Below are 23,949 nucleotides of genomic sequence, written 5' to 3'. Positions count from 1 at the left end.
GCCTGTCATCCAACATTTGTTGACCAAAAGTTGGACAACAATTGTCAAAAGGAGCGTACAAACGGTAAGATTTTAGGACAATAGCCTGTCAACAGACAATCTCCTGCCAACAATCGAACCGTGTGTACGAGGCTTAAGAGTGGGGAGTGGTTTTGACTAATTTTACAGTTTACAAGGAAAGGCATTAAAAGCTACTTGTTTGATTCTGGAAGTATATAGGTTGTGTCTAAAGCCTTGTACACACGGTACAAAAATCAGAAGGCGATTGTCATTTGACAGGCTGTTGTCCGAAATTCTTACCGTTAGTACGCTACTTTAGACAATTGTTTTCCAATTTTCGGACAACAAATGTTGGATGACCGGCTAGTAAATTTTTGGTGAACGATGGCTCCACGTTTGATTTTCGGATTGGTCAGTACACAAATCCGTCACACAAAAGTCGAAAGTCCAAACAGGCATGTTCGGAATCAAGGAATGACTGGGAAGAATTTGGTCTTGTAAACTACCAATCTAGCATCTAGAAAGGACGCAAAGGGTGACGCTTGAGAAATTAACTTCCTCTTTATACTCTCATAGTACATCACTACGTTCGTGTTTGTCAAACGACAATTTGCATAACGTTAGTATGCAAGACAAGATCCTGGCACAAAAATCAGAAGCTCGGTCGTCCAACAATTAGAGCGTGTGTATGAGGCTTTAATGCCCAAATTGTTGGATGTCCTCCGCCTTGAAACTTTCTATAGGTATTAGGGAAAGGTATGAGTGGCAACAGCAAATAGGAAAGGAGAGATGTCCCAACTGTGTCTAGTCCCCACTGTCTAATTATTAATATAAGTATGTGTCTGAGAGTGTATAATAACATTCCCTAATTAATGAATTGAGTGCAAAAAAAAAATGTAGTTATTACCAACATCAAGTACAACCACTCTACAAAATCAAGTCTTTGCAGGTATCAAGGGAAATTAGCCTAATTCCAACATGGGTGTGTTTAGTCTGTAACTTCATGAGGCGTCTTTTGATATTACTCGTGGCTGCCCTACCAAGTACGAAGTTCATTTGTTCACTTTTAAATATGATACTAGTCATTTTGCTCAGTACGATTTTATTACCTAAATTTATAAAGACAGGCCTTTAAGATTCTAGAATATCCCTTTTTTAGGAACCACTCTCAAAGCAAGCCCTAATGTACATTTTTAAAAAGGACGTAAACCCTCACAAAAAAAACCCTGCAAAAGAAAGGCATAATGAGCTTGTATACATAGCATACTAGCTCATTTTAAATTACTTATCTGAGATCGAAGCCCCCGCAGCGACTCTTGTTCACCTCCTCCGTCATGATACGCGAGTGACTTCCGGGTATCGCTCCTCCGGCGCTGTGACTGGCCGGAGAAAGCAATAATGTCACTCCTGCGCACGTGCGCGGGAGCCGGCAGTGATGGCGTGATAGCCTTCACTAGCGGCATGCTCAGTGCGCCTGCGCCTTTTTCTACGGCGTGCATCGGTGCCCGCTTTTTGAAAAATATCTTAACCGTGTAGTTTAAGGAGATATTTCTTGCACCTACAGGTAAGCCTTAATCTAGGCATACCTGTAGGTCTGAAGCCCCGTACACACGACCAAACATGTCTGCTGAAACTGGTCCGCGGGCCAGTTTCAGCAGACATGTTCGGTCGTGTGTAGGACCGAGCGGACAGAATTCCAGCAAACATTTGCCCACCGGGCCTTTTCCCAGCGGACAAATATTCCTGGACTTGTTTTAAAACAGTCCGCTGGAATCCTGCCCGCTCGGACATGTTCGGTCGTCTGTACAGACCTACCGTACATGTCCGAGCGCCCACCATCCCTCGCATGCGTCGAATGACTTTGACGCATGCGTGGAAGCATTTAACTGGCAGGCCCGCCCACGTCGCCGCGTCATCGTCGCCGCGGACACGCCCCGCGTATTGTTTACGCGTGGATTTCTGTACGATGGTTAGTACAGCCATCGTACAGAAATCCCCGGGCAGACATGTACGGTGAAAACGGTCCGGCGGACCGGTTTCATCGTACATGTTTGCCCGTGTGTACACGGCCTAAGTGGTCTGTAAGGGTTTACAACCACTTTAAGTAGAACTAAAGTGAAACGTATTTTTTCTATTTTGGATAGAGTAAGGGAGTTATAACCCCTGTCTGTTTTCTTTGTCATCTGTGTCCCACTGGGGAGATTTACCTTCACTTCCTGTGCCATAGCCAAACAGGAAGTGATAGGAAATCCTTGCAAATTAAGGGAAACCCTTGAGGGCCCCCCCCCCTAAGTCAACAGAACTCGTGTCCCCATTGGAAGAGTTCCACTCAGTTACTTTTATGGGGACAACTCAAAATTGGTGAATTTCTTTAACCTCCCTCTCAATTTGAGAGTAAACAGGACAAATAAGGGCAATAAAAACTGACTGTGTTCCAATTCCCGCTTACTCTGTCCAAAACAAAAAAAAAGTGTCTTTAGTTATACTTTGTCACTTGGACAAAAAGGGAAACTTCTGTTAACATATACATTTTAAATAGATAAAACTTAATATTTCCTACTGTCAGTCTTGTAAAAGGTTCAGTACTATGCACAATGCATTATACTGATCTTCTTACCATTAATTTTAAGAGGGAATGCAGTTAAAATAAGTAGTAAACAATGCATTAGATAAACAAAGATCAATAAGTATTTGTATTGCAGATGTATTGCTATTTAATCCATAGTGTTTTCTTCCAATTTAAACTCTTAATTCCAGCTTGCAAATATAATCTGAATAATAGGAGTTACCAAGGTGTGCATTATTCCCAGGTACAGAAACAATATGTTCTCAGCAGATGCCTGGCAGTGCGAAATCAGTAATTAAACTCCAGCAGGCATTTATGGCAAGCTATCTAAACATATAACCTAATAGTGGCTGTTGATTACATCATAGGGCAAAGAGCAACTGCATAAAGAGCATTTGTAGCACTGAAGAGTTAAACTGGATACACACTATACAATTTCATTTTTTATTTCCTTTAGATTTACCAAAACCACATATGAGGTCAAACCTAAACACTTTCAATCTGTAAGCAATCAGGCAGGCCCTTCTACTACATAGTTGAAGGTAAATCTAAAGGAAATCTAACAAAAGTTGTATAGTGTATATCAGGGCTCAAAATTTCAAGTCCTGAGCTACTAGCCAGGCCTCAAGAGTTACTCGCCACCAGTTGCCCCACCTAATTCATACACTGCCCTGCGCCTAATTGCACCCGTAAACACGCCCTCGTAGATTATCTCATGGAATGACAATGTTTTATGCAGAATCATGTTACAAAATTCAATATTACCAACAACAACTTTAACAAAATGGGACAGGGCACTGGGGGCAGACCAGAGGGACAGGGCACTAGAACTGGGTCTCTTCCCCATTCTCTTGCCGTCTCCTCTGCAACTCCCATTCATCTCATCATCAGGAGTCTGTGTGTGCGGCTCCACGCTTGCATGTCCCCACTTCCCCCTTTTATTCAGGCTGGCGGAGAGGAGCTGCAGCACAGCGGGAGGGAGTACAATCCAGCGCTGAGATCCACACAACTGCACAGCCATTGACACCATAGCACAGCGCACAGCACACATTGAGACCAGTCTGTTCACAGTGCTCAGGCTAAACTGCTGGACACCTACATAGAGCACAAGGAGAAGAAAACTGCACAAACTAGAAGGCTGCCGCTCTCATGTTAGGGCAACTTTCAGTGAGCGCTGCAGCGGAGTGGTAATTTTTGCAATCCTCCACCTCACTCATTACTTTCTGCTCTCCAGCTACATTGGTCGGGGCCCGGGGAGGGGGGCAGGCTCAGAAAGGTCATACTGTTAGGTCCCATGGTTTAATGAGAATTGTAAGGAGACCACCTGTGTACTGCTCTGCCTGTGCGTGGCTCACCAGACTACTTTTCCCGAGCATGCACCTTTCCTCTTCGGCCGCCAATCTCATCAGGACTCTAAGTGTAGGCACAGATTGGAGGAAGATTGGTCATGCAGCCCTGTCATCACTCGCCCCCAGCTTAAATCCACTCGCCAAATGCTAGTAGGCGAGTGGAAATTTTGAGGGCTGGTGTATATCCAGCTTTAAAGAAGAACATTAGTTTCGTAAAAAAAACAACTTAATCTAGACAAAAACATTTTACGATATTAAAAAAGGGGTATGAAGACATCTTCAAATTAAAAAAACGTGCATGACCAGAGTCGAATAAAAACATATAGACAGGGTAGTTTCAAGGTGGTAATCTTTCCAAGGCGCATGGAACGGGCCCACACTATCCCATGAAAAGTCACACGACGAGTTCCTTGTTAGGCTTGTCGAGAATCTTGACAAGCTTTCTTTGCATACACACTGTCAAGACCAAATCTCTTCGTTCTCAAACGTGGTGACGTACAACATGTACAACGGCACTATAAAGGGGAAGTTCGATTCCACCTGCGCCACCCTTGGGGCTGCTTTTGCTAATCTCATATTACTGCGTGTTAAGTAAAAGTTTGGTGAGAGACGATTCGCGCTTTTCAGTCTGTTACAGCATGACAAATGTTCTATCTCCATTACAAACGCTACTTTTACCGAAGGTGCGCTCCCGTCTCATACTTTATTCTGAGCATGCACGGGTTTCTAAGCATACACACGAACGTGTTTCTCGACGAGGAAATTGAGACTCCCGACGAGGAAAAAGAGAACTTGTTCTCTTTTTTTCTCGTCGAGTTCCACGACAGTTTTCTCGACGAAAAACATACACACGACCGTTTTCCTCGGCAAAAAAGCTCTGCCACCAAGTTTCTTGATGGATTCTGTCGAGGAAAATGGTCGTGTGTACGAGGCCTAAGGCCCCTTTCACACTACTGCAACCTCAAAGTCACGTGATTTTGCCACGATTCGCAGCCCCGATTTCAGGGTTTGCGTGTGTAAGTGGCATCAAAATCGGACCAAAGTAGTGCAGGGACTACTTTGAAGTCAGTACGACTTGAAGTCATGCCAATATGAATGGTAGTCATTGAAAATCATGGAGAATGACTTGTCATGCGATTTTGCAGTCCTAAGTCGTGGGACAAGTCGTATAAGTGTGAAAGGGGGCTAAGGGAAAGGGAGCACAGACACACCCAAAAGTGGCATTAGATGGTAAATAACATTCAAATCACAGCTGACACTGATTGGAATTCTTTCAACAGTATATACGTATGTATATATACAGTGCCTTGCGAAAGTATTCGGCCCCCTTGAACTTTGCGACCTTTTGCCACATTTCAGGCTTCAAACATAAAGATATAAAACTGTATTTTTTTTGAAGAATCAACGACAGGTGGGACACAATCATGAAGTGGAACGAAATTTATTGGATATTTCAAACTTTTTCAACAAATAAAAAACTGAAAAATTGGGCGTGCAAAATTATTTAGAATCTGTTTGTAATTTTGAACTGGTACTTTTTTAAAGTGTAGCTCCAGCCATAAAATCTATTTTTAAGCTTTTCTGAAAACATAGAGAAGGGTTATCACCCCTGTAAACATTTGTTTTGCTGTCTGTGTGCATCTGTTCAGAAGATTGCAATTCACTTTCTGTCCCAATGACAAATGATGTTTTGAAAATGTGGGTTTTGTAGTGAAACAAGGATTGGTGATAAAGCATCAGTGGACAGGAGACACCCCTTACAGAAGAGAATTTCTCTTCCTAGGGGTAGATTTCCTCTCACTTCCTGTTGTCTCCTTCCGTTTGCAAGTAGGAGTTGTTTGTAAGTTGGATGTTTGAAAGTAGAGGCCTGCCGTATATACTCTGCAGAAATTTGGGCCCTAGGTGTAGGTGTTGCCACAACACTGCTGTGTGAACTATTATATCAAGAATTGTAATTACATGCCATTGTTGAACAGTGGTAGAAAAATTGGGCCTTTGGTGCTGGCGCTGGTGTCACAACTCTGTAAGCCCTCAGTTACTCTTGGGCCCTGCTGGAATGGGCCCTGCTGTGAAATATTAGATCAATAATTGTAATTACATGCCCCTGTTGAACAGGGGCTGAAAAATTGGGCGTTTGTTGGTGGTGGTGGTGCTGTTGCCACAACACTGCAACCCCTCACAGATACTCTTGTTGGAGCGCAGGAATGAGCCCACTGCAAAGTATTGCATCAAAAATTGTAATTACACGCCCCTGTTAAACAGGGGCAGAAAAATTGGGTCTTAGGCACTGGTGCTGATGCCACAACACTGTAACCCCTCACAGATACTCTAGTTGTAGCGCAGGAATGAGCCCGCTGCAAAGTATTTCATCAAAAATTGTAATTACACGCCCCTGTTAAACAGGGGCAGAAAAATTGGGTCTTAGGCACTGGTGCCAAAACACTGCAACCCCTCGCAGATACTCTAGTTGTAGCGCAGGAATGAGCCCGCTGCAAATTATTGCATCAAAAATCGTAGTTACACGCCCCTGTTAAACAGGGGCAGAGAAATTGGGCCTTAGCCACTGGTGGCGGTGCCCAGAACCAAAAATGTTCTTACCAGCTATCAGCATGATCATTGAGGAGGAAAAGGATAGTCACTCAGCATCAGCATAGGCAGTCTTGAAGGGATCTGACATTTAAAAAAAAAATTACTCAGTTACATCAGCATCAGGTGCTTGGTAGCTGGTGGTGATCCAAGCCTGATTCATTTTTATGAAGGTCAGTCGATCGACCGAGTCGGTGGAGAGGTGCACCCTGTGATCGGTTAAAAAGCCTCCAGCAGCACTGAATGTGCGTTCTGAAAGAACGCTGGATGCAGGACAAGCCAGTAGCTCAATTGCGTACTGTGCAAGCTCTGGCCAGTGATCCATCCTCAAGACCCAGTTAGCCAGAGGATTTTCGGTGGGAAAGGTGTCCATGTCTGATCTTGCCCCTAGGTATTCCTGCACCATGTAAAACAGACGCTGGCGATGGTTGCTAGAACCGGTCATACCTTGGGACTGCGGACTAAAAAATTGTCTGAACGCATCGGTCAGATGGCCACCTTCTCCACCGCTCCTTCTGTGACTGACCGAAGCCTCAGCAACACATTGTCCAGGACCTGGATTTTGTAACCCCCAGTCTCTGGGAACGCGTTGCACAGACCTTTCTGCAAGGCCTCCCGAAGATGTTTCATCTTCTGCTCCCTCTGCGCCGGCAAGATAAAGTCCGCAACCTTATTCTTGTAATGTGGATCAAGGAGAGTTGCCAGCCAGTAATGATCCCTCACCTCGATAGCACGAATACGAGGATCCTTCCGCAGGCTTTTCAGGATCAGGGAGGCCATACAATGTAGGTTTGCTGAGGCATTCGGTGCAGAGTCCTCTGGGTCACAGAGGACGACAGGATCCGCAGCCACCTCATCCCAGCCACGTACAAGTCTATGGGTTCCTTGGGACTGTAATTGATCCCTTAAAGACTGCTGCTGATGCTGAGTGCTAGGCTCCACCTCCATGCTGACACAATTCTCCTCCTCCTCGTCCTGTGTGATAGGCGGGCAAGCAGGAACACTGTCTGGATAAAGGGGGCCTTGAGAGGTAAGGAAGTCCTCCTCTTCCTCCCTCTGTTCTGCCTCAAGGACCCTGTCCATTATTCCACGCAGCGTGTGCTCCAACATGTGAATAAGAGGGACAGTCTCACTGATGCATGCACTGTCACTGCTCACCATCCTCGCGACCTCCTCAAATGGTGACAGGACAGTGCATGCATCCCTGATCATGGCCCACCAACACCGATCCGATGCCGGAAGAAAAAATAGGGTTTCCTTCCGTCTGCAAAATCGGATCTTTGCAGAGGCGGGTGATTACGGGTGTCAGCGGATGTTTATCCGCTGACACCCGCAATCACATAGGGACCCATGTATGTCCCTTTTTCATCCACAAACGGATGGATGAAAAAGCGGACATACGGTCCGCAAGTCTGAAAGGGGCCTAAGGGAGGGTTATAACCCCTGATTATGTTTGTCATCTGTGTTCCACTGGGGAGATTTACCTTCACTTCCCGTCCCATAGCCAAACAAAAAGTGAGAGGAAATCCCATCAAATTAAGGGAATTCATTGAGGCCCCCCAGGTCAACAGAACTAGTGTCCCCATTGGAAGAGTTCCACTCTATTACTTTTATGGGGATAACTCAAAATTTGTGAATTTATTTTATTTATTTTTTCTCGATGATGACAGTAAACAGGACAAAGAGAGATGACGAATCTCCTCAACAGGGACGCAGATGGCAATAAAAACGAATTCCTTCTCACTCTAGTTATGCTTTGTCACTTGGACAAAAAGGGAAACTGCCATTAACATAAACATTTTAAATAAATAAAACTTAAAGGGGTTGTAATGTTTCTTTTTTTTTTTTAAATAACAAACATGTTATACTTACCTCCACTATGCAGTTCGTTTTGCACAGAGTGGCCCCAATCCTCGTCTTCTGGGGTCCCTCGGCAGCTGTCTCGGCCCCTCCCCGCAATAGCTAACCCCCTTCATGGGAAGCGCTCTCCCAAGGGGGTTAGCTTGCGGGCGCGCTCCTGTCATACAGCTGGTGGCTAAAGCCGTCGACTGTATCACTCGGCCCCGCTCCCTTGTGCGTTGCGTCTTTGGATGTGATTGACAGCAGCACGAGCCAATAACTGCGCTGCTATCAATCTATCCAATCAACGGCCAGGCTCTGTGGAGAAGAGGACGCCGAACACGTACACAGCAGGTGAACAGGCTCAGGTAAGTAAAACACATAGGATGCATTAAGGTGAAAAAACACTTTACAACCCCTTTAACCTTTCCTACTGTCAGTCTTGTAAAAGGTTCAGTACTATGCACAATGCATTATTCTGATCTTGTTACCATTCATTTTTAAGAGGGAATGCAGTTAAAATGAGTATTTGTATTGCAGATGTATTGCTATTTAATCCATTGTATTTTCAAATTGTAACTCTTAATTCCAGCTTGCAAATATAATCTGAATAATAGGTGTCACTAAGTGTGCATTATTCCCAGGTACAGAAACAATATGTTCTCAGCAGATGTCTGGCAGTGCAAAATCAGTAATTAATCCCCAGCAGGCATTTATGGCAAGCTATCTCATTTCATATAACCTAATTGTGGCTCTTGATTACATCATAGGGTAAAGAGCAACTGTATAAAGAGCATTTGTAGCACTGAAGAGTTAAGCCGTGTACACACGATCGGTTTGTCCGATGAAAACAGACCGATGGACTGTTTTCATCGGACAAACCGATTGTGTGTGGGCCTCATCAGTCATTTTTCCATCGGTGTTAAAAAATAGAACATGTTTTAAATTTTTCCTATGGATTAAAGACCAATAGAAAAATCTGATCGTCTGTGTGGAACTCCATCAGAGAAAAATACATGCATGCTCAGAATCAAGTCGACGCATGCTCGGAAGCATTGAACTTCATTTTTTCGGCTCGTCGTAGTGTTGTACGTCACCGTGTTTTGGACACGGTCTGATTTTTGACTGATAGTGTGTAGGCAAGACTGATTAAAGTCAGCTTCATCGGATATCCGACGAAAAAATCCATCGGATTAGATTCCATCAGATATCAGATTGTGTGTATAGGGCTTTAAAGGAGAAATTCAGTTACATCATAAACAACTTCTAGACAAAAATATTTAATGATATTAAAAAGCACCCTTACCAGAATCTGCAGGTAGCCTTCTTTTTTTTTTTTAACGGCTTACTCTTTTCTGCAACTGTACTTTGTTTATAAATGAGACTTCACAAAATTCTTATGTATTGCATAGCCATTTGACCAGCAAATCTGCATGTATATTCTTTAGGCTATTCTCCCTCAGTTCCTGTCCCTGTGATGCCCACACAAGAAATGGGAAAAGCAGTTTTTACTATGCAAAAGGCATTGATAGCAATAAAAAATATTTTCAGAAGTTCTAACCTTGAGCTGTTTTTTGTTTTTTATTTTTCTCTGCATCCCCACTGGAAAGATTTCCTATCACCTAAAGTGATCCTAATTTTAAAAATAAAAAAAATGTAGGCTAAGTTCGGCTTGCCACGTTTGCGCAGGCACAGCGGCCCACTCATTTAAATGGGCTGCTATACCTACAAGAAACGCAGGGAAAAGATCCCCTACCCATTTTTCTAATGTTCATGGTTGTGTTGCAAAATTGTGAGTGAGCCCACTCCCTTGGCTGAGAAGCAACCCCACACATGAAGGGTCTCAGGATGCTTTACTGTTGGCATGTCACAGGACTGATGGTAGCGCTCACCTTTTCTTCTTCGGACAAGGTTCTTTCCGGATGCCCCAAACAATCGGAAAGGGGATTCATCAGAGAAAATGACTTTACCCCAGTCTTCAGCAACCCTAATCCCTGCAGAATATCAGTCTGTCTCTGGTGTTTTTTCTGAAGAGAAGTGGCTTCTTTGCTGCCCTTATTGATACCAGGTCATCCTCCAAAAGTCTTCGCCTCACTGTCGGTGCAGATGTACTCACACCTGCCTGCTGCCATTCCTGAGCAAGCTCTGCACTGATGTTGTCCCGATCCCACAGCTGAATCAACTGTAGGAGACGGCCTGGCACTTGCTGGACTTTTTATTGGGTGCCCTGAAGCCTGCTTCACAACAATTGAACCTCTCTCCTTAAAGTTCTTGATGATCCGATAAATGGTTGATTTAGGTGCAATCTTAGTAGCAGCAATATCCTTGCATGTGAATCCCTTTTTGTGCAAAGCAATGATGACTACACATGTTTCCTTGCAGGTAACCATGGTTAACCGGGGAAGAACAATGATTTCAAGCACCACCCTCCTTTTAAAGCTTTCAGTCTGTTATTCCAAGAGCCCTTTAACACTGAGGCAGTTTGCAGGCGTTTTAGCGATAGAAATATCGCCTGTAAAGCACCTAAGAATTGCCTTCCAAGCCACCCGAATGTGAAAGCCTGAGTGCCTGCCTCCCATGACGCCCGAATGTGAAAGCCTGAGTGCTTTCACACTGGGGCGGTGCACTTGCAGCTTGCGGGATGTTAGAAAAAGTCCTGCAAGCAGCATCTTCGGGGCAGTTTGGGAACGCTGTATACAGCGCTCTCAAAATACCCCTGCCCATTGCATCGGAAGCGCCACAACACGGGCACTAAAACAATTGTCGCTTTACTGCTAACGCATGGGCAGCCCCAGTGTGAAAGCACTCTAACTCAATCAGCATTACAGAGTGATTTCCAGCCTTCTCCTCGTCAACACTGACACCTGTGTGAATGAGAGGATCACTGACATGATGTCAGCTGGTCCTTTTGTGGCAGGGCTGAAATCCAGTGGAAATTTTTTTTTGGGGGTTTAGCCCTGGTTCACACTGGGCTGCGGGAGTGAAGCCGTGCAAGTTCAGCTGAACTCGCAAGGCTTCACTCCCGCTGGCAGTCCCGATTTCGGCCGCAATTTAAGAGACATCTGTGCAGGTTTCTGCACAGATGTCAATGTAAATCGCGGCCCAAGATCGCAAAAAGTAGTACAGGAACTACTTTTTAAAATCGGTGCAGCGCCGCAGATGCGGCGTCGCACTGATTAGGACGGTGTCATTGCCGACATTTGCCGGCAAATGCCGCCGATTTGAGATGCGATTTCACATGTGAAATCGCATCTCAAATCGAAGCAAATCGTATCCGGTGTGAACCTGCTCTTAAGTTCATTTTCATGGCAGAAGATGGACTTTGCAATTAATTGCAGTTCATCTGATCACTCTTCATAACATTCTGGAGTATATTATTATTATACAGGATTTATATAGCGCCAACAGTTTGCACAGTTTGCCCATCCCCCCTATATGCAAATTGCCTTCATAAAAACTTTGTGAAAATTATTATTTGTGTAATTCTCAAAACTTTTGGCCACAGCTGTATACTGTACACAATTATTAGGCAAGTTGTATTTTTGAGGATTATTGTCATTATTGAACAACTACAGTGCTCTTGGTCAATCTAAAATATTATTACACCCTCAAACCTGAATATAGAAGAAAGTAAAAGTGATGTCTATGTGTGCACAATTAGTGGGCAACTATTTGTTATGCAAATAAATAAAAAATTAAACTGTTCCCATCTCATTTGATTATTTGCATCTGTTAAAGTGAGAATAGTAATCAAAATGTACAAATAAATATTTCTGGCATAAAAAAAATCAGTGACCAATATAGCCAATATAGCCACCCTTCTTTTCAAAATTTACAAATAAATATTTCTGGCATAAAAAAAAAAAAATCAGTGACCAATATAGCCACCCTTCTTTTCAATGGGTCATAAGCCTTCCATTCATTGCGTCTGTCAGTTTCTTGATCTGTTGATTATCAACTTTCTGTACAGCAGCAACCACAGCCTCCTAGACACTGTTCAGTGAGCTGTACTGATTTCCTTCAATGTGAATCTCCTGTTTAAGAAGGGCCCACAAGTTCTTAATAGCGTTAAGGTCAGGTGAGGAAGGGGACTATGTCATTATTCTTTCATCTTTAAAGTGATTATAAAGTCTCATTTTGTTTTCTATAAAAACCCGCGGGAGCGTGCCCGCAAGTCCCGCGGACTCGATGTCCGTCGGTGGCCCGCAATCGTGACACAGAGAGGCAGAACGGGGAGATGTAAACAAGGCATTTCCCTGTTCTGCCTAGTGACATGACAGGGATCTACTGATCCCAGTGATCGGGAGCAGTGATCTCTGTCATGTTCTAGTGAGCCCATCCCCCCTACAGTTAGAACACACTGAGGGAACACACATAACCCTTTGATCGACCCCCTAGTGTTTAACCCCTTCCCTGCCAGTGACATTTATACGGTAATCATTGGCTATTTTTAGCTCTGATCGCTGTATAAATGTGAATGGTCCCAAAATAGTGTCAAAAGTGTCCGATCTGTCCACGGCAATGTCACAGTCACGATAAAAATCGCAGATCGCCGCCATTACTAATGAAAAAAAAATGCCATAAATCTATCCCCTATTTTGTAGACACTGTAACTTTTGCGCAAATCAATCAATATATACTTATTGTGATGTTTTACCAAAAATATGTTGAAGAATACATATCGGCCTAAACTGAGGAAGAAATTTGTTATTTTTGTATATTTTTGGGGGATATTTATTATAGGAAAAAGTAAAAAACATAGTTTTTTTCAAAATTGTCGGGTCTTTTTTTAGCGCAAAAATAAATAAATGCAGAGGTGATCAAATACCACCAAAAGAAAGCTCTATCTGTGGGGAAAAAAGGACATACATTTTGTTTGGGTGCAACGTAGAACGTGCAATTGTCAGTTAAAACGACGCAGTGCCGTATCGCAAAAAATGCTCTGGTCATTTAAGCCTCGTACACACGATCAGTCCATCCGATGAGAACGGTCTGAAAGACCGATGAAGCTGACTGATGGTCCGTCGCGCCTACACACTATTAGTTAAAAAAAAACGATCGTGTCAGAACGCAGTGACGTAAAACACAACGACATGCTGAAAAAAACGAAGTTCAATGCTTTCAAGCATGCGTGGACTTGATTCTGAGCATGCGTGGATTTTTAACCGATGGTTGTGCCTACTAACGATCTTTTTTCCCCATCGGTTAGGAATCCATAGGTTAATTTTAAAGCAAGTTGGCTTTTTTTTTAAACTATGGTTAAATAACCTATGGGGCCCACACACGATCGGTTTGGACCGATGAAAACGGTCCATCAGACCGTTATCCTCTGGTTAACCTGTGTACGAGACCTAAGGGGGTAAATTCTTCTGGGTCTGAAGTGGTTAAATCCAAAAAGCAATTAAATTTATACAGCTTGGACTTGGACAATATGCATTCAAATTATGATTTGATCAAAATACTCACTTGCCTAATAATTGCGCAAACAGTGTATATGCTAAAAATAAAAAAAATTGTCTTTAGCGCTAGTCAATAGTGAATAAAGTGAGGTGAATCCAAAAGAATGTGCAATCAAATCAGAATGCTGCTCAAATCTATGAGTACAAACACTAACAAAATATTTGGAATAGAAAGAAAGGGGTGACGAGCGCATTCATAAATGCACTAAATCGTGAACAAAAATTAAACACTGATAAATCTATAAAACCACATAAGTGTTATAAAAAGACAGGCAATAAGCAATCCTAAATGGACCAAACGTGTGACAAAATATAAGTTAAATGATAATGGATCCAAACCTATAAATGACACCTGTGCCAAACCTCAAATGCAGATAAAAATGAACTGAATAAGTGCTGGAGGAAATCCATAAACGCAAAATAAAAGTCCAAAAGCTGTCAGATGCATGTTATCAATGGCAACACACATAAGCTTCACAGATGAGTCTTCCTAAATGATGGGCTCACAGGGCGCTTACCTCCCTCTTGTAAAGCAATGGCCTGAAATAATTGCAACCAAGCTTGATAGATGCTGCAACGTCCTGATGGCTGTGCTGCAAATCCTGATCTTTCAGCAAGATGGAAACTCGGCGTGGAATGCAGAGGTCAACAGATAGGAAACAAAAAAGTAGAGGCTTCCATCGTGAAGTACGTAAAACAGGGGGGGGGGGGGTTTATTAAAGAATAAAAAACTGCTTACAAGCATGTAGTTTAAAAACGCAAATAACGAAAGTCGGACGGGGTTCCGCATCACTTTCGGTCACGTCTAGCTGTCTTTACGCGTTACGTCATGGCACGTGACTTCATCAGAGGATTCTGATAGGCTGGGGGTGTTTCTTTATATATGCTACTGAGCGGAAAAAGAGCGGTGGCCATTTTGGAGACTAATGTCTCCAAATACAGCGGCAGCCATTTTACTAGAGGGAAAAAACATACGGACACAAAACCGGAACAGATTAGACACAAATTGATCTCCCATCACGGCGGCAGCCAATTTAATAAAAGGGTAGACAAATAGAGTCCTCGGTCAGGTGCCATTTTACATGAATCAATATTTATGTATAATAAATTAATTTATATTAATAGCATGGTTATAAGTAACAAAGCAAGGGCGTAACCCTTAACTGTACCAACCATAATTGCTAAAACATTAAAATAGAAAAATGGAGATGGATCAGGGTGTGACCAAAATGGATCTAATTTAATAATATAAATTGGTCAGATGCATTCCCATAGCCACAAAGGACTAAATAAGGAATAAGCAATGACCCCAAAGTTAAAATACCTTGAATTGATCAAGTACTGCTTCTTAACCACTTGAGATCCGCGCTATAGACGAAATACGTCCGCAGCGCGGCTCTCAAGTGCCAAGTGGCCGTTTAAACACGGCCTTTTATGTGCATTACCCGCGCGCACCACTGGGTGGCGCGCGGCGGGTAAAAACTGTCCCGGCGCATCGCCGAAGACCCGATGCGTGTACCTGACGGCCGCGATGTCCGCCGGGTACACGCGATCGTCGGTGACACGGCAGGTGACAGCAGGGACGTGGAGCTCTGTGTGTAAACACAGAGCTCCACGTCCTGTCAGGGAGAGAGGAGACCGATCTGTGTCTCTTGTACATAGAGACACAGCATCGGTCCCCTCCCCCAGTCACCCCCCTCCCCCCACACAGTTATAACACACCCAGGCTACACAGTTAACCCCTTCCTCACCCCCTAGTGTTAACCCCTTCACTGCCAGTCACATTTATACAGTAATTCGTGCATTTTTATAGCACTGATCGCTGTATAAATGTGAATGGCGCCAAATTTGTGTCAAAAGTGTCCGATACGTCCGCCGCAATATCCCAGTCCCAATAAAAATCGCAGATCGCCGCCATTACTAGTAAAAAAAAAAATAATAAAAAAAATAATAATTCTGTTCCCCATTTTGTAGGCGCTATAACTTTTGCGCAAACCAGTGGCTTATTGCGATTTTTTTTTTTTTTTACAAAAATACGTCGAAAAATACGTATCGGCCTTAACTGAGAAAAAAAATATTTTTTTTAAAAAAAAATTGGGATATTTATTATAGCAACAAGTAAAAAAAAAATATATTTTTTTTAAATTGTTGCTCTTTTTTTGTTTATAGCGCAAAAAATAAAAACCGCAGAGGTGATCAAATACCACCAAAAGAAAGCTCTATTTGTGGGGAAAAAAGGACGCCAATTTTGTTTGGGAGCCACGTCGCACGACCGCGCAATTGTCAGTTAAAGCGACGCAGTGCCGGACGCTGAGATTTCGCCTGGGAACGAAGGGGGTTTATGTGCCCAGTAAGCAAGTGGTTAATGTAATGACAGAATAGGAATGTGATACCTTCATCACAGCATAAATAGTGTAATTGGTATGGACTGAGTCGGAATTGGGGTATAACCATACAGATAGAATACTTTGTGTTTTCTGCGTAAGTTACGATTTGCTTGCGCAAAATTAGGGCTGGTTTTGATTGATTGATTGATTGATTGATTTTTGAGCTTAATTAGGCGCCAAATGCCCACTGTGAAGTGAGCGTCTAAGCGCCGCTGGTGAGATGTAACTTTGAATCAATCCGTGGTGAAGAAGAGAGAGAAAAGAGAAGAGAGGGCGGTAAAAGGAAAGGGTATCCAGCCCTTAGGGGAGCAAGAGGAATGAGCCGTGAAGTGTATGAGAAAAAATATAAAAGAAAAAAGGAACAGTGGGGATACTAGAGGAGGGGTAAAGGACATCATAGTTATTGGAAAGGCAAGTGGCCCCTTCAATGAGGGGGCGGACTGTAAGAGGGAAAAGAATATAAATTTAACCATAGGCCTGGATGAACAGTTCCGTCTTTAGTTTTTTTCTGAAGAGGAGCAGGTTAGATGTCATCTTAAGTTCCAAGGAGAGGGCATTCCACAGCATGGCACCCCTACTCTGGAGTCGTTTGCCTCCCATGGAAGAAAGTTTAGATGGAATGACTGTGGCTAAATGTTGGGTCTTGGATCTTAATGGGCGCGAGGGTTCATAGTGCACCGCCAAGCTGTGTAAGTACTTGGGACCCTGTCCCCAGTATGCACGGAAGAAGATACAGAGCGTTTTAAAGATCACTCTCTGCTCGATAGGGAGCCAATGAAGTGATCTCCTGGCCAGGCTAATATGGTCTCTTCTCGCTAGACCGAGTACAAAGCGAGCAGTGTGGTTCTGAACCACCTGAAGCTTATGGGCCCATTTCTGCGGGGCACCCAATAGGAATACGTTTGCCCCGTCTAACCGAGAATGGATAAAAGCCTGGGCAAGTAGTGATCTGTTATTTTGGGTGAATAGATGTTTTACAATGTGTAAAGTTAGTACACCATGTAAAACCAGACCTTTTTTTCGATCGCGGCATTTTTTTAAAAATTTTGATTATTTTTTTTCGGCGCGTATTTTTTATTTAACCCGTCGCAACTTTATTGTCCCGTTGCAATCCACAAAGACCGGCGTAAATTACGTTCGCGCGCTGCCCGTCGGGAAAAATGACGTCACACGCATGCGCAGTACGTCCGGCGCGGGAGCGCGCCTAATTTAAATGGGAATCGCCCCCTCGAGCAGACGACCGCCTTGCGACGGAGGCACTTAAGTTACACGGCGTGTAATTTCTAGGTACCCTATTGACATCGTCCACTGACACTGACTACTTCCCCACTGACGCTGTCCACTAACACTACCCTATTGACATCGTCCACTGACACCAACTACTACCCCACTGACACCGTCCACTAACACCGACTACTACCCCACTGACACTACCCTATTGACATCGTCCACTGACAGCGACTACTACCCCACTGACACCAACTACTAGCCCACTGACATCGTCCACTGACACCTACCACTACCCCACTGACATCGTCCACTGACACCAACCACTACCCCACTGACACCGTCCACTGACACCGACCACTACCCCACTGACACCGACCACTACCCCACTGACACCGTCCACTGACACCGACCACTACCCCACTGACATCGTCCACTGACACCGACCACTACCCCACTGACATCGTCCACTGACACCGACCACTATCCCACTGACATCGTCCACTACCCCACCGACATCGTCCACTGACACGACCACTACCCCACTGACATCGTCCACTACCCCACCGACATCGTCCACTGACACCAACCACTACCCCACTGACACCGACCACTACCCCACTGACACTGACCACTACCCCACTGACATCGCTCACTGACACCGACCACTACCCCACTGACATCGTCCACTACCCCACCGACATCGTCCACTGACCACTACCCCACTGACCACTGCCCCACTGACACCTACCACTACCCCACTGACACAGACCACTGACACCATCCACTGACACTGACCACTGCCCCACTGACACCAACCACTACCCCACCCCTTTCCCAAAGCACTGTGAAAAAATATATTTAAAAAATAAAACCCCACCCTCTCATCAATAGTACAAAAAAATTGTAGATTTTTATTTTTTTAAATGTAATTGTAAAAATTTATAAAAATTTAAAAAATCCACTGGTCCCAAAAAACCTTTTGGAAAAAAAAAATTATAAATTGTAAAATAAAAAAATTATCTGACACTGTCCACTATCCTGACACCATCCTGCATGTACTACCCACCACTGTACACTCCACATTCCTGTGATTCGCACCGCATTGCTGTTCAGATCACATGCGATGTCTGTGCGATGCGATTTGAGCCATACAAACTGTATAGCTGAAATCGCATCACATTCGGACCAAACACGCACAGGACCCTTTTTTTGGTCTGCACCAGAATCGCATGGGTGTTCACACATGCGATCCTATTCTTGTAAAAAACTGTCAGTTCGCAGTGCAATATGCAAGCTGAAATGGGGATGACATTACTATTGTATGACACTCCCCAGCAGTTCGCATATGGCAGTGTGAACTGCCGTGCGAGTCGGGTGCGGTGTGGGAACCCGCAGTGGATTCGCAGGGTTCCCGAATCGTACCAGTGTGAACCAAGCCTCAAAGCATACAGCCTACAAATGTCACCTGACTGCTCCCACCAAGGCTCGGTTCACACTGGTGCAATTCGGAAACCCTGCGAATCCACTGCGGGTTCCCACATCGCACCCGACTCGCACGGTAGTTCACACTGCCATATGCAAACTGCTGGGGAGTGTCATACAATGATAATGACACCCCCATTACAGCTCGCATATCGCACTGCGAACTGACAGTTAGGACATGAATCGGATCGCATGGGTGTGAACACCTATGCGATTCTGGTGTGGACCAAAAAAAGGGTCCTGTGCGTGTTTGGTCCAAATGAGATGCGATTTCAGCCATACAGTTTGTATGGCTGAAATCGCATCGCACAGATATCGCATGTGATCTGAACAGCAGTGCAGTGCGAATCACTTGCGATCTCGAACAGCATGTGAACCAGCCCTAAGTTCATTCAGCCTTACTGGGTGTAAGTATAAAAAGTGATAAATCCACCCCTCCCCCACATAACACATCCTGGTAATATAGGAATTTTGCATCTGTGTTCAGGTGACATCAGACACGCACACTGCAATATACCAATAATAAGAAGATCACTCAAGCTCCGACTACATATATCTCCCCTAATAACTTGTCTATGTATATTCTGATGGCTGTTCACTGGAGCATTTCATCATGACATTGAACTGTGTTTAACCTCATGTTTTGAAAACATTTAGTCAAAACACAGGACAGACAGCAAACTCTAGGAGAGCTAGAAGGAAGAGGAGAGGAGAGGGAGGGTGATGTGAATTGTGTCCTGTCACTCAAAGCATGGGGGCGGAACGGACTTTGCTTTTTATCTGGAAGTCCGTTTTATTTCCCTGAACAATAAAAAGAGGATTGCTCAGCGCTGGATTAACTCTGTGTGGCAAGACTGGGCACAGATGATAGGAAATCTTATTCTCTACATTGTGACATAAAAAAAAATGTGGGGTTTACATCCACTTTAAATTCATTTATTATACATAAATATTGATTCATGTAAAATGGCACCTGACCGAGGACTCTATCTGTCTACCCTTTTATTAAAATGGCTGCTGCCGTGATGGGAGACCTGTTCCGGTTTTGTGTCCGTATGTTTTTTCCCTCTAGTAAAATGGCCGCCGTTGTATTTGGAGACATTAGTCTCCAAAATGGCCGCTGCTCTATTTCTGCTCAGTAGCATATATAAAGAAACACCCCCAGCCTATCAGAATCCTCTGATGAAGTCACGTGCCGTGATGTAACGCGTAAGGACAGCTAGACGTGACCGGAAGTGACGCGAAACCCCGTCTGACCGGAACTTTCATTATTCGCGTTTTTTAAACTACATGCTTGTAAGCAGTTTTTTATTCTTTAATAAACCCCCCCTGTTTTACGTACTTCACGATGGAAGCCTCTACTTTTTTGTTTCCTCCCTGTTGACCTCTGCATTCCACGGCGAGTTTCCATCTTGCTGAAAGATCAGGATTTGCAGCACAGCCATCAGGACGTTGCAGCATCTATCAAGCTTGGCTGCAGTTATTTCAGGCCATTGATTTACAAGAGGGAGGTAAGCGCCCTGTGAGCCCATCATCTAGGAAGACTCATCTGTGAAGCTTATGTGTGTTGCCATTGATAACATACATCTGACAGCTTTTGGACTTTTATTTTGCGTTTATTGATTTCCTCCACAGAATTTGGCACAGTTTATTATAGCAGCCAGCACTTATTCAGTTCATTTTTATCTGCATTTGAGGTTTGGCACAGAGGTGTCATTTATAGGTTTGGATCCATTATCATTTAACTTATATTTTGTCACACGTTTGGTCCATTTAGGATTGCTTATTGCCTGTCTTTTTATAACACGTATGTGGTTTTATAGATTTATCAGTGTTTATTATTTGTTCACGATTTAGTGCATTTACGATTGCGCTCATGACCCCTTTCTTTCTAGTGTATATGCTAAAATGCTACCTGGATTAAGCACTTGATAGCTTAATCCAGCACCCATCTAATACTGTCAGACACCGGTCCTATATGTTACCAGAACACCTAGAGCGGCACTAAAAGTTATTGCATTGTATCGTGAGTAGTCCTTAGCAATATTGGCTTTTTTTATTACAACAATACTTTACATTAATGCATTGCTGGTGGCTGTACCTCATTTTGAAGTTACTATATTCCAGTTCTCTTCGTCTATAGGTATCCTCAAATAATGAAGGCTCCACATCTGAAGTAAAGTCGACGGCATAAGGTTTTCCAAGGAGCTCTTGTCTAAAAGGAATGTCTAGAGTGGCCTGAGCTTCACATTTGCAACTGTTTCTTGGCAAAAGTCTGTGAAGAGATAAAATCCAATTAATCCACCCTGGCTTCAAATTAACGTCAGCAACAAAAAAAGCTCTTATGCTCCAAAGATGATTTTTTGTAGAATACAATGGGTTTGAATTGCAGGAAGCCAACTAGTTTAAATGGAACAGTAGGAAAAAAATAACAGCAAACTGCCTGCTTTACTTACGTGCCAAACAATTTAGAGGGTAACGTTAAAATTTCCCTATAATTAAAAGCTGGCCACAGGAATTACAAGGCACAAAGTGATTTTTCTCAGGATACTGAGGGGACCAAGTGCTAAAAAACTCTGCTACCTAATACAGGTACCATTATATGGTGAGGGCAGGAAGATGAAGCTAAAACAATTACAATCATGTACCCAGCCATTCTTTATAACAGTCAGCTTTGGTGCCACCCACAGATCATTGAATTGAGTGACCATAATCATATGTCTATTATAACCCAAAGAGGCACATAAATTAAAAAAATATATACTGTGCTTATTTATATCTTTAAAATGACCATTACTACCTATTTGCCTAACATTATTCCTTTTTTTTCTGAGCAGCCAGCCCTGATTCCATGACTGCTTTCGTTGCATAAAGCAATTAAAGCCGTTTGTACAAAACATGTAAAAAAAAGTATGTTTTGTGCTGCTGGCTGCAGATTTAGTTGAATTCTCTTAAATTCTCTAGTCTTAGGGGGAGAGATCGCTGCAATAACATTGCTTGTATTTATGCACTGATCTTGTGTACCCAGCTTTAGGCTTTAATGGATTGTTGTACCTTGGACGTTAATTACATGGCCCAGGTAGACTAAAGCTGGCTGTCTGTTAAAGCGGAGGTCCAGCTGTTAATTTTTTTTTTTTTAAGTCAGCAGATACAAACACTGTAGCTGCTGACTTTTAATAAGCACACTTACCTGTCCAGGGTGCCCGAGATGTCGGCCGCCCCATCCCTTAGATTGGGTCCCGGCGCATTCGAAGTAAGGGAAACAGGCAGTGGAGCCTTGATGCTTCACTGCCCATTTCTTTCTGAGCATGCGCGAGTCGCGCGACGCACTTTGTGAATGGCCGGCTGTCATCTGGAACACACACAGGTCCCAGAAAACACCTCTCCCAAATGTCCCAGAAGAGAACGCAAGGAGGAGAACACAGAAGATCACAGCGGAATAGGAAGTGGCAGATTAGGACGATCTGCCTAGCAACAGCCATTTCTGGTAAGTATAAAAAATATTGTATTTTTTGAAGCCTTTTTGTTTATTTTTATTTTTTAGGGCGGGCCTCCGCTTTAAGCAAAGAACTGGTACCCGCTGACCCCTGGAATAGCCTTAATACACTGTGGCGTTGATTTAATAAAGGCAAATAGACTGTGCACTTTGTGAAGTGCAGTTGCACTCTGCAAGAGCAGTTGCTCCAGAGCTTGTTAATCTTTAATATGAATCTCAACCCCTGTAAAACTGACAGCTCCATGTCCATTATCTTCAGAGCACCCTGGAATTTAGGCTTTAGGGACGTTTTTACAACTGCTCCTGAACGATTTAACTTGACATATAGTAGCCCACATTTAATACGTCAGTTTTTCCGCATTTAGCTGCGTTTGCGTTTAGAAGCGTTTACATTTTTTTTAAATGCCCAAAAAACGAAAAAAAAGGCCTATAAACGAAACTCTGCTTAACGCGGGTTACCGTCTGGCGTCTGAAACGTGGAAATCTTCGGCATCTGAACCAATTTTTTTGCTTTCGAAGAAACGCTGTTAAATGCAACTGCCTAAAAACGGCAATACATGGTCACATAGGATAACATTGAATGAGTTCAGGGACAGTTGAAAAAAGCGCCCAACTGCCTCTGAACGTACGTTTTGCAGCGTCCCGTGTACATGTGGCCTTACTGAACTCTATTATGCAAATGTCAACACAGCTTCCATTACTGACCTCTGGCCTGCTATCTCCCATTCCCTAAACCTTCCTATTGGCAACCAATTGCAAAAAGCATCCACACTATCAAACAGGAAGACACATGGGGTGGGAGAAGACAGTCCAGAGCTAGCCCGTAAAAGCAGCATTTTACATGCTGCAACACTGTTCATCTCATGGCAGCAAGAATATGGAGGTTTAAGAATTTGAAGGTAACATCTAATGCCCCGTACACACAATCAGGCTTTTGCCCAACCAAACTCACATTGGAATTCTGACGGAGTAAAAGAGAACATGTTCTTTATGTAAACTCCGATGGAATTCCTCGGAATATCCGATGGAAATAGTCCGTCTGACTTTTTCCATCGGAAATTACGATCGTGTGTACGAGGCATTATACAACATGCATTAGTCATACATAATGATGTCAGGTCTGGAAAAACAGAAGCTGCTTAAAGTATAGCAGTTGTACATACTCTAAAATTTCTTCTTTCCATTTCAAGGATATGTGAGCATATTTGTCTGCAGGCTGTAGTATGCTATTATCCAGAATGTCCTCGGGGGCTTCTCTGTTCCATACGGCCACCACTTTGTCAGACTTGGTCATCACATGGAAGAAGAATAAGCTTAATGGAACCAGCACAACCAGTATAAAGCACAACCTTCTGTTGGGTCTCATTCTGAAAGGAAAACCCGAAAAATATGTTAGTACATTTATATGCATAGTGGTACAAGATTACAACATGTATTTACACTTAAATTTTTTTTTATTTATACTGGTTTAAGTTCATGGTCTCTAGAAAAAAAACCTTATCTCGCTGAAAGAAATGTTCACAGAAATAAATGTTATCTTGTAGAAAAAAAAAGT

General features: G+C 43.4%; 1 protein-coding gene across 2 annotated transcripts in view; it reads right to left on the bottom strand.

The window, feature by feature from the left end:
• B4GALNT1 (beta-1,4-N-acetyl-galactosaminyltransferase 1) overlaps positions 1-23,949 on the bottom strand; it is a 234,513-nt gene that overhangs the window by 98,306 nt on the left and 112,258 nt on the right. For both annotated transcript variants that reach the window (XM_040340886.1, XM_040340887.1), the window contains 2 exons: positions 23,558-23,761; positions 21,000-21,173 (listed from right to left, as the gene is read on the bottom strand). In XM_040340886.1, coding sequence (XP_040196820.1) covers positions 21,000-21,173; positions 23,558-23,760 — 377 coding nt within the window. In that variant the 5' untranslated portion in view covers position 23,761. The remainder of the gene's footprint in view (positions 1-20,999; positions 21,174-23,557; positions 23,762-23,949) is intronic.

Source organism: Rana temporaria, chromosome 2 (assembly GCF_905171775.1).
Source record: "Rana temporaria chromosome 2, aRanTem1.1, whole genome shotgun sequence".
NCBI classification, from domain to species: domain Eukaryota; kingdom Metazoa; phylum Chordata; class Amphibia; order Anura; family Ranidae; genus Rana; species Rana temporaria.
The sequence above is the reverse complement of the archived record's forward strand: the minus strand, read 5'-3'. Positions and strand labels throughout refer to the sequence as shown.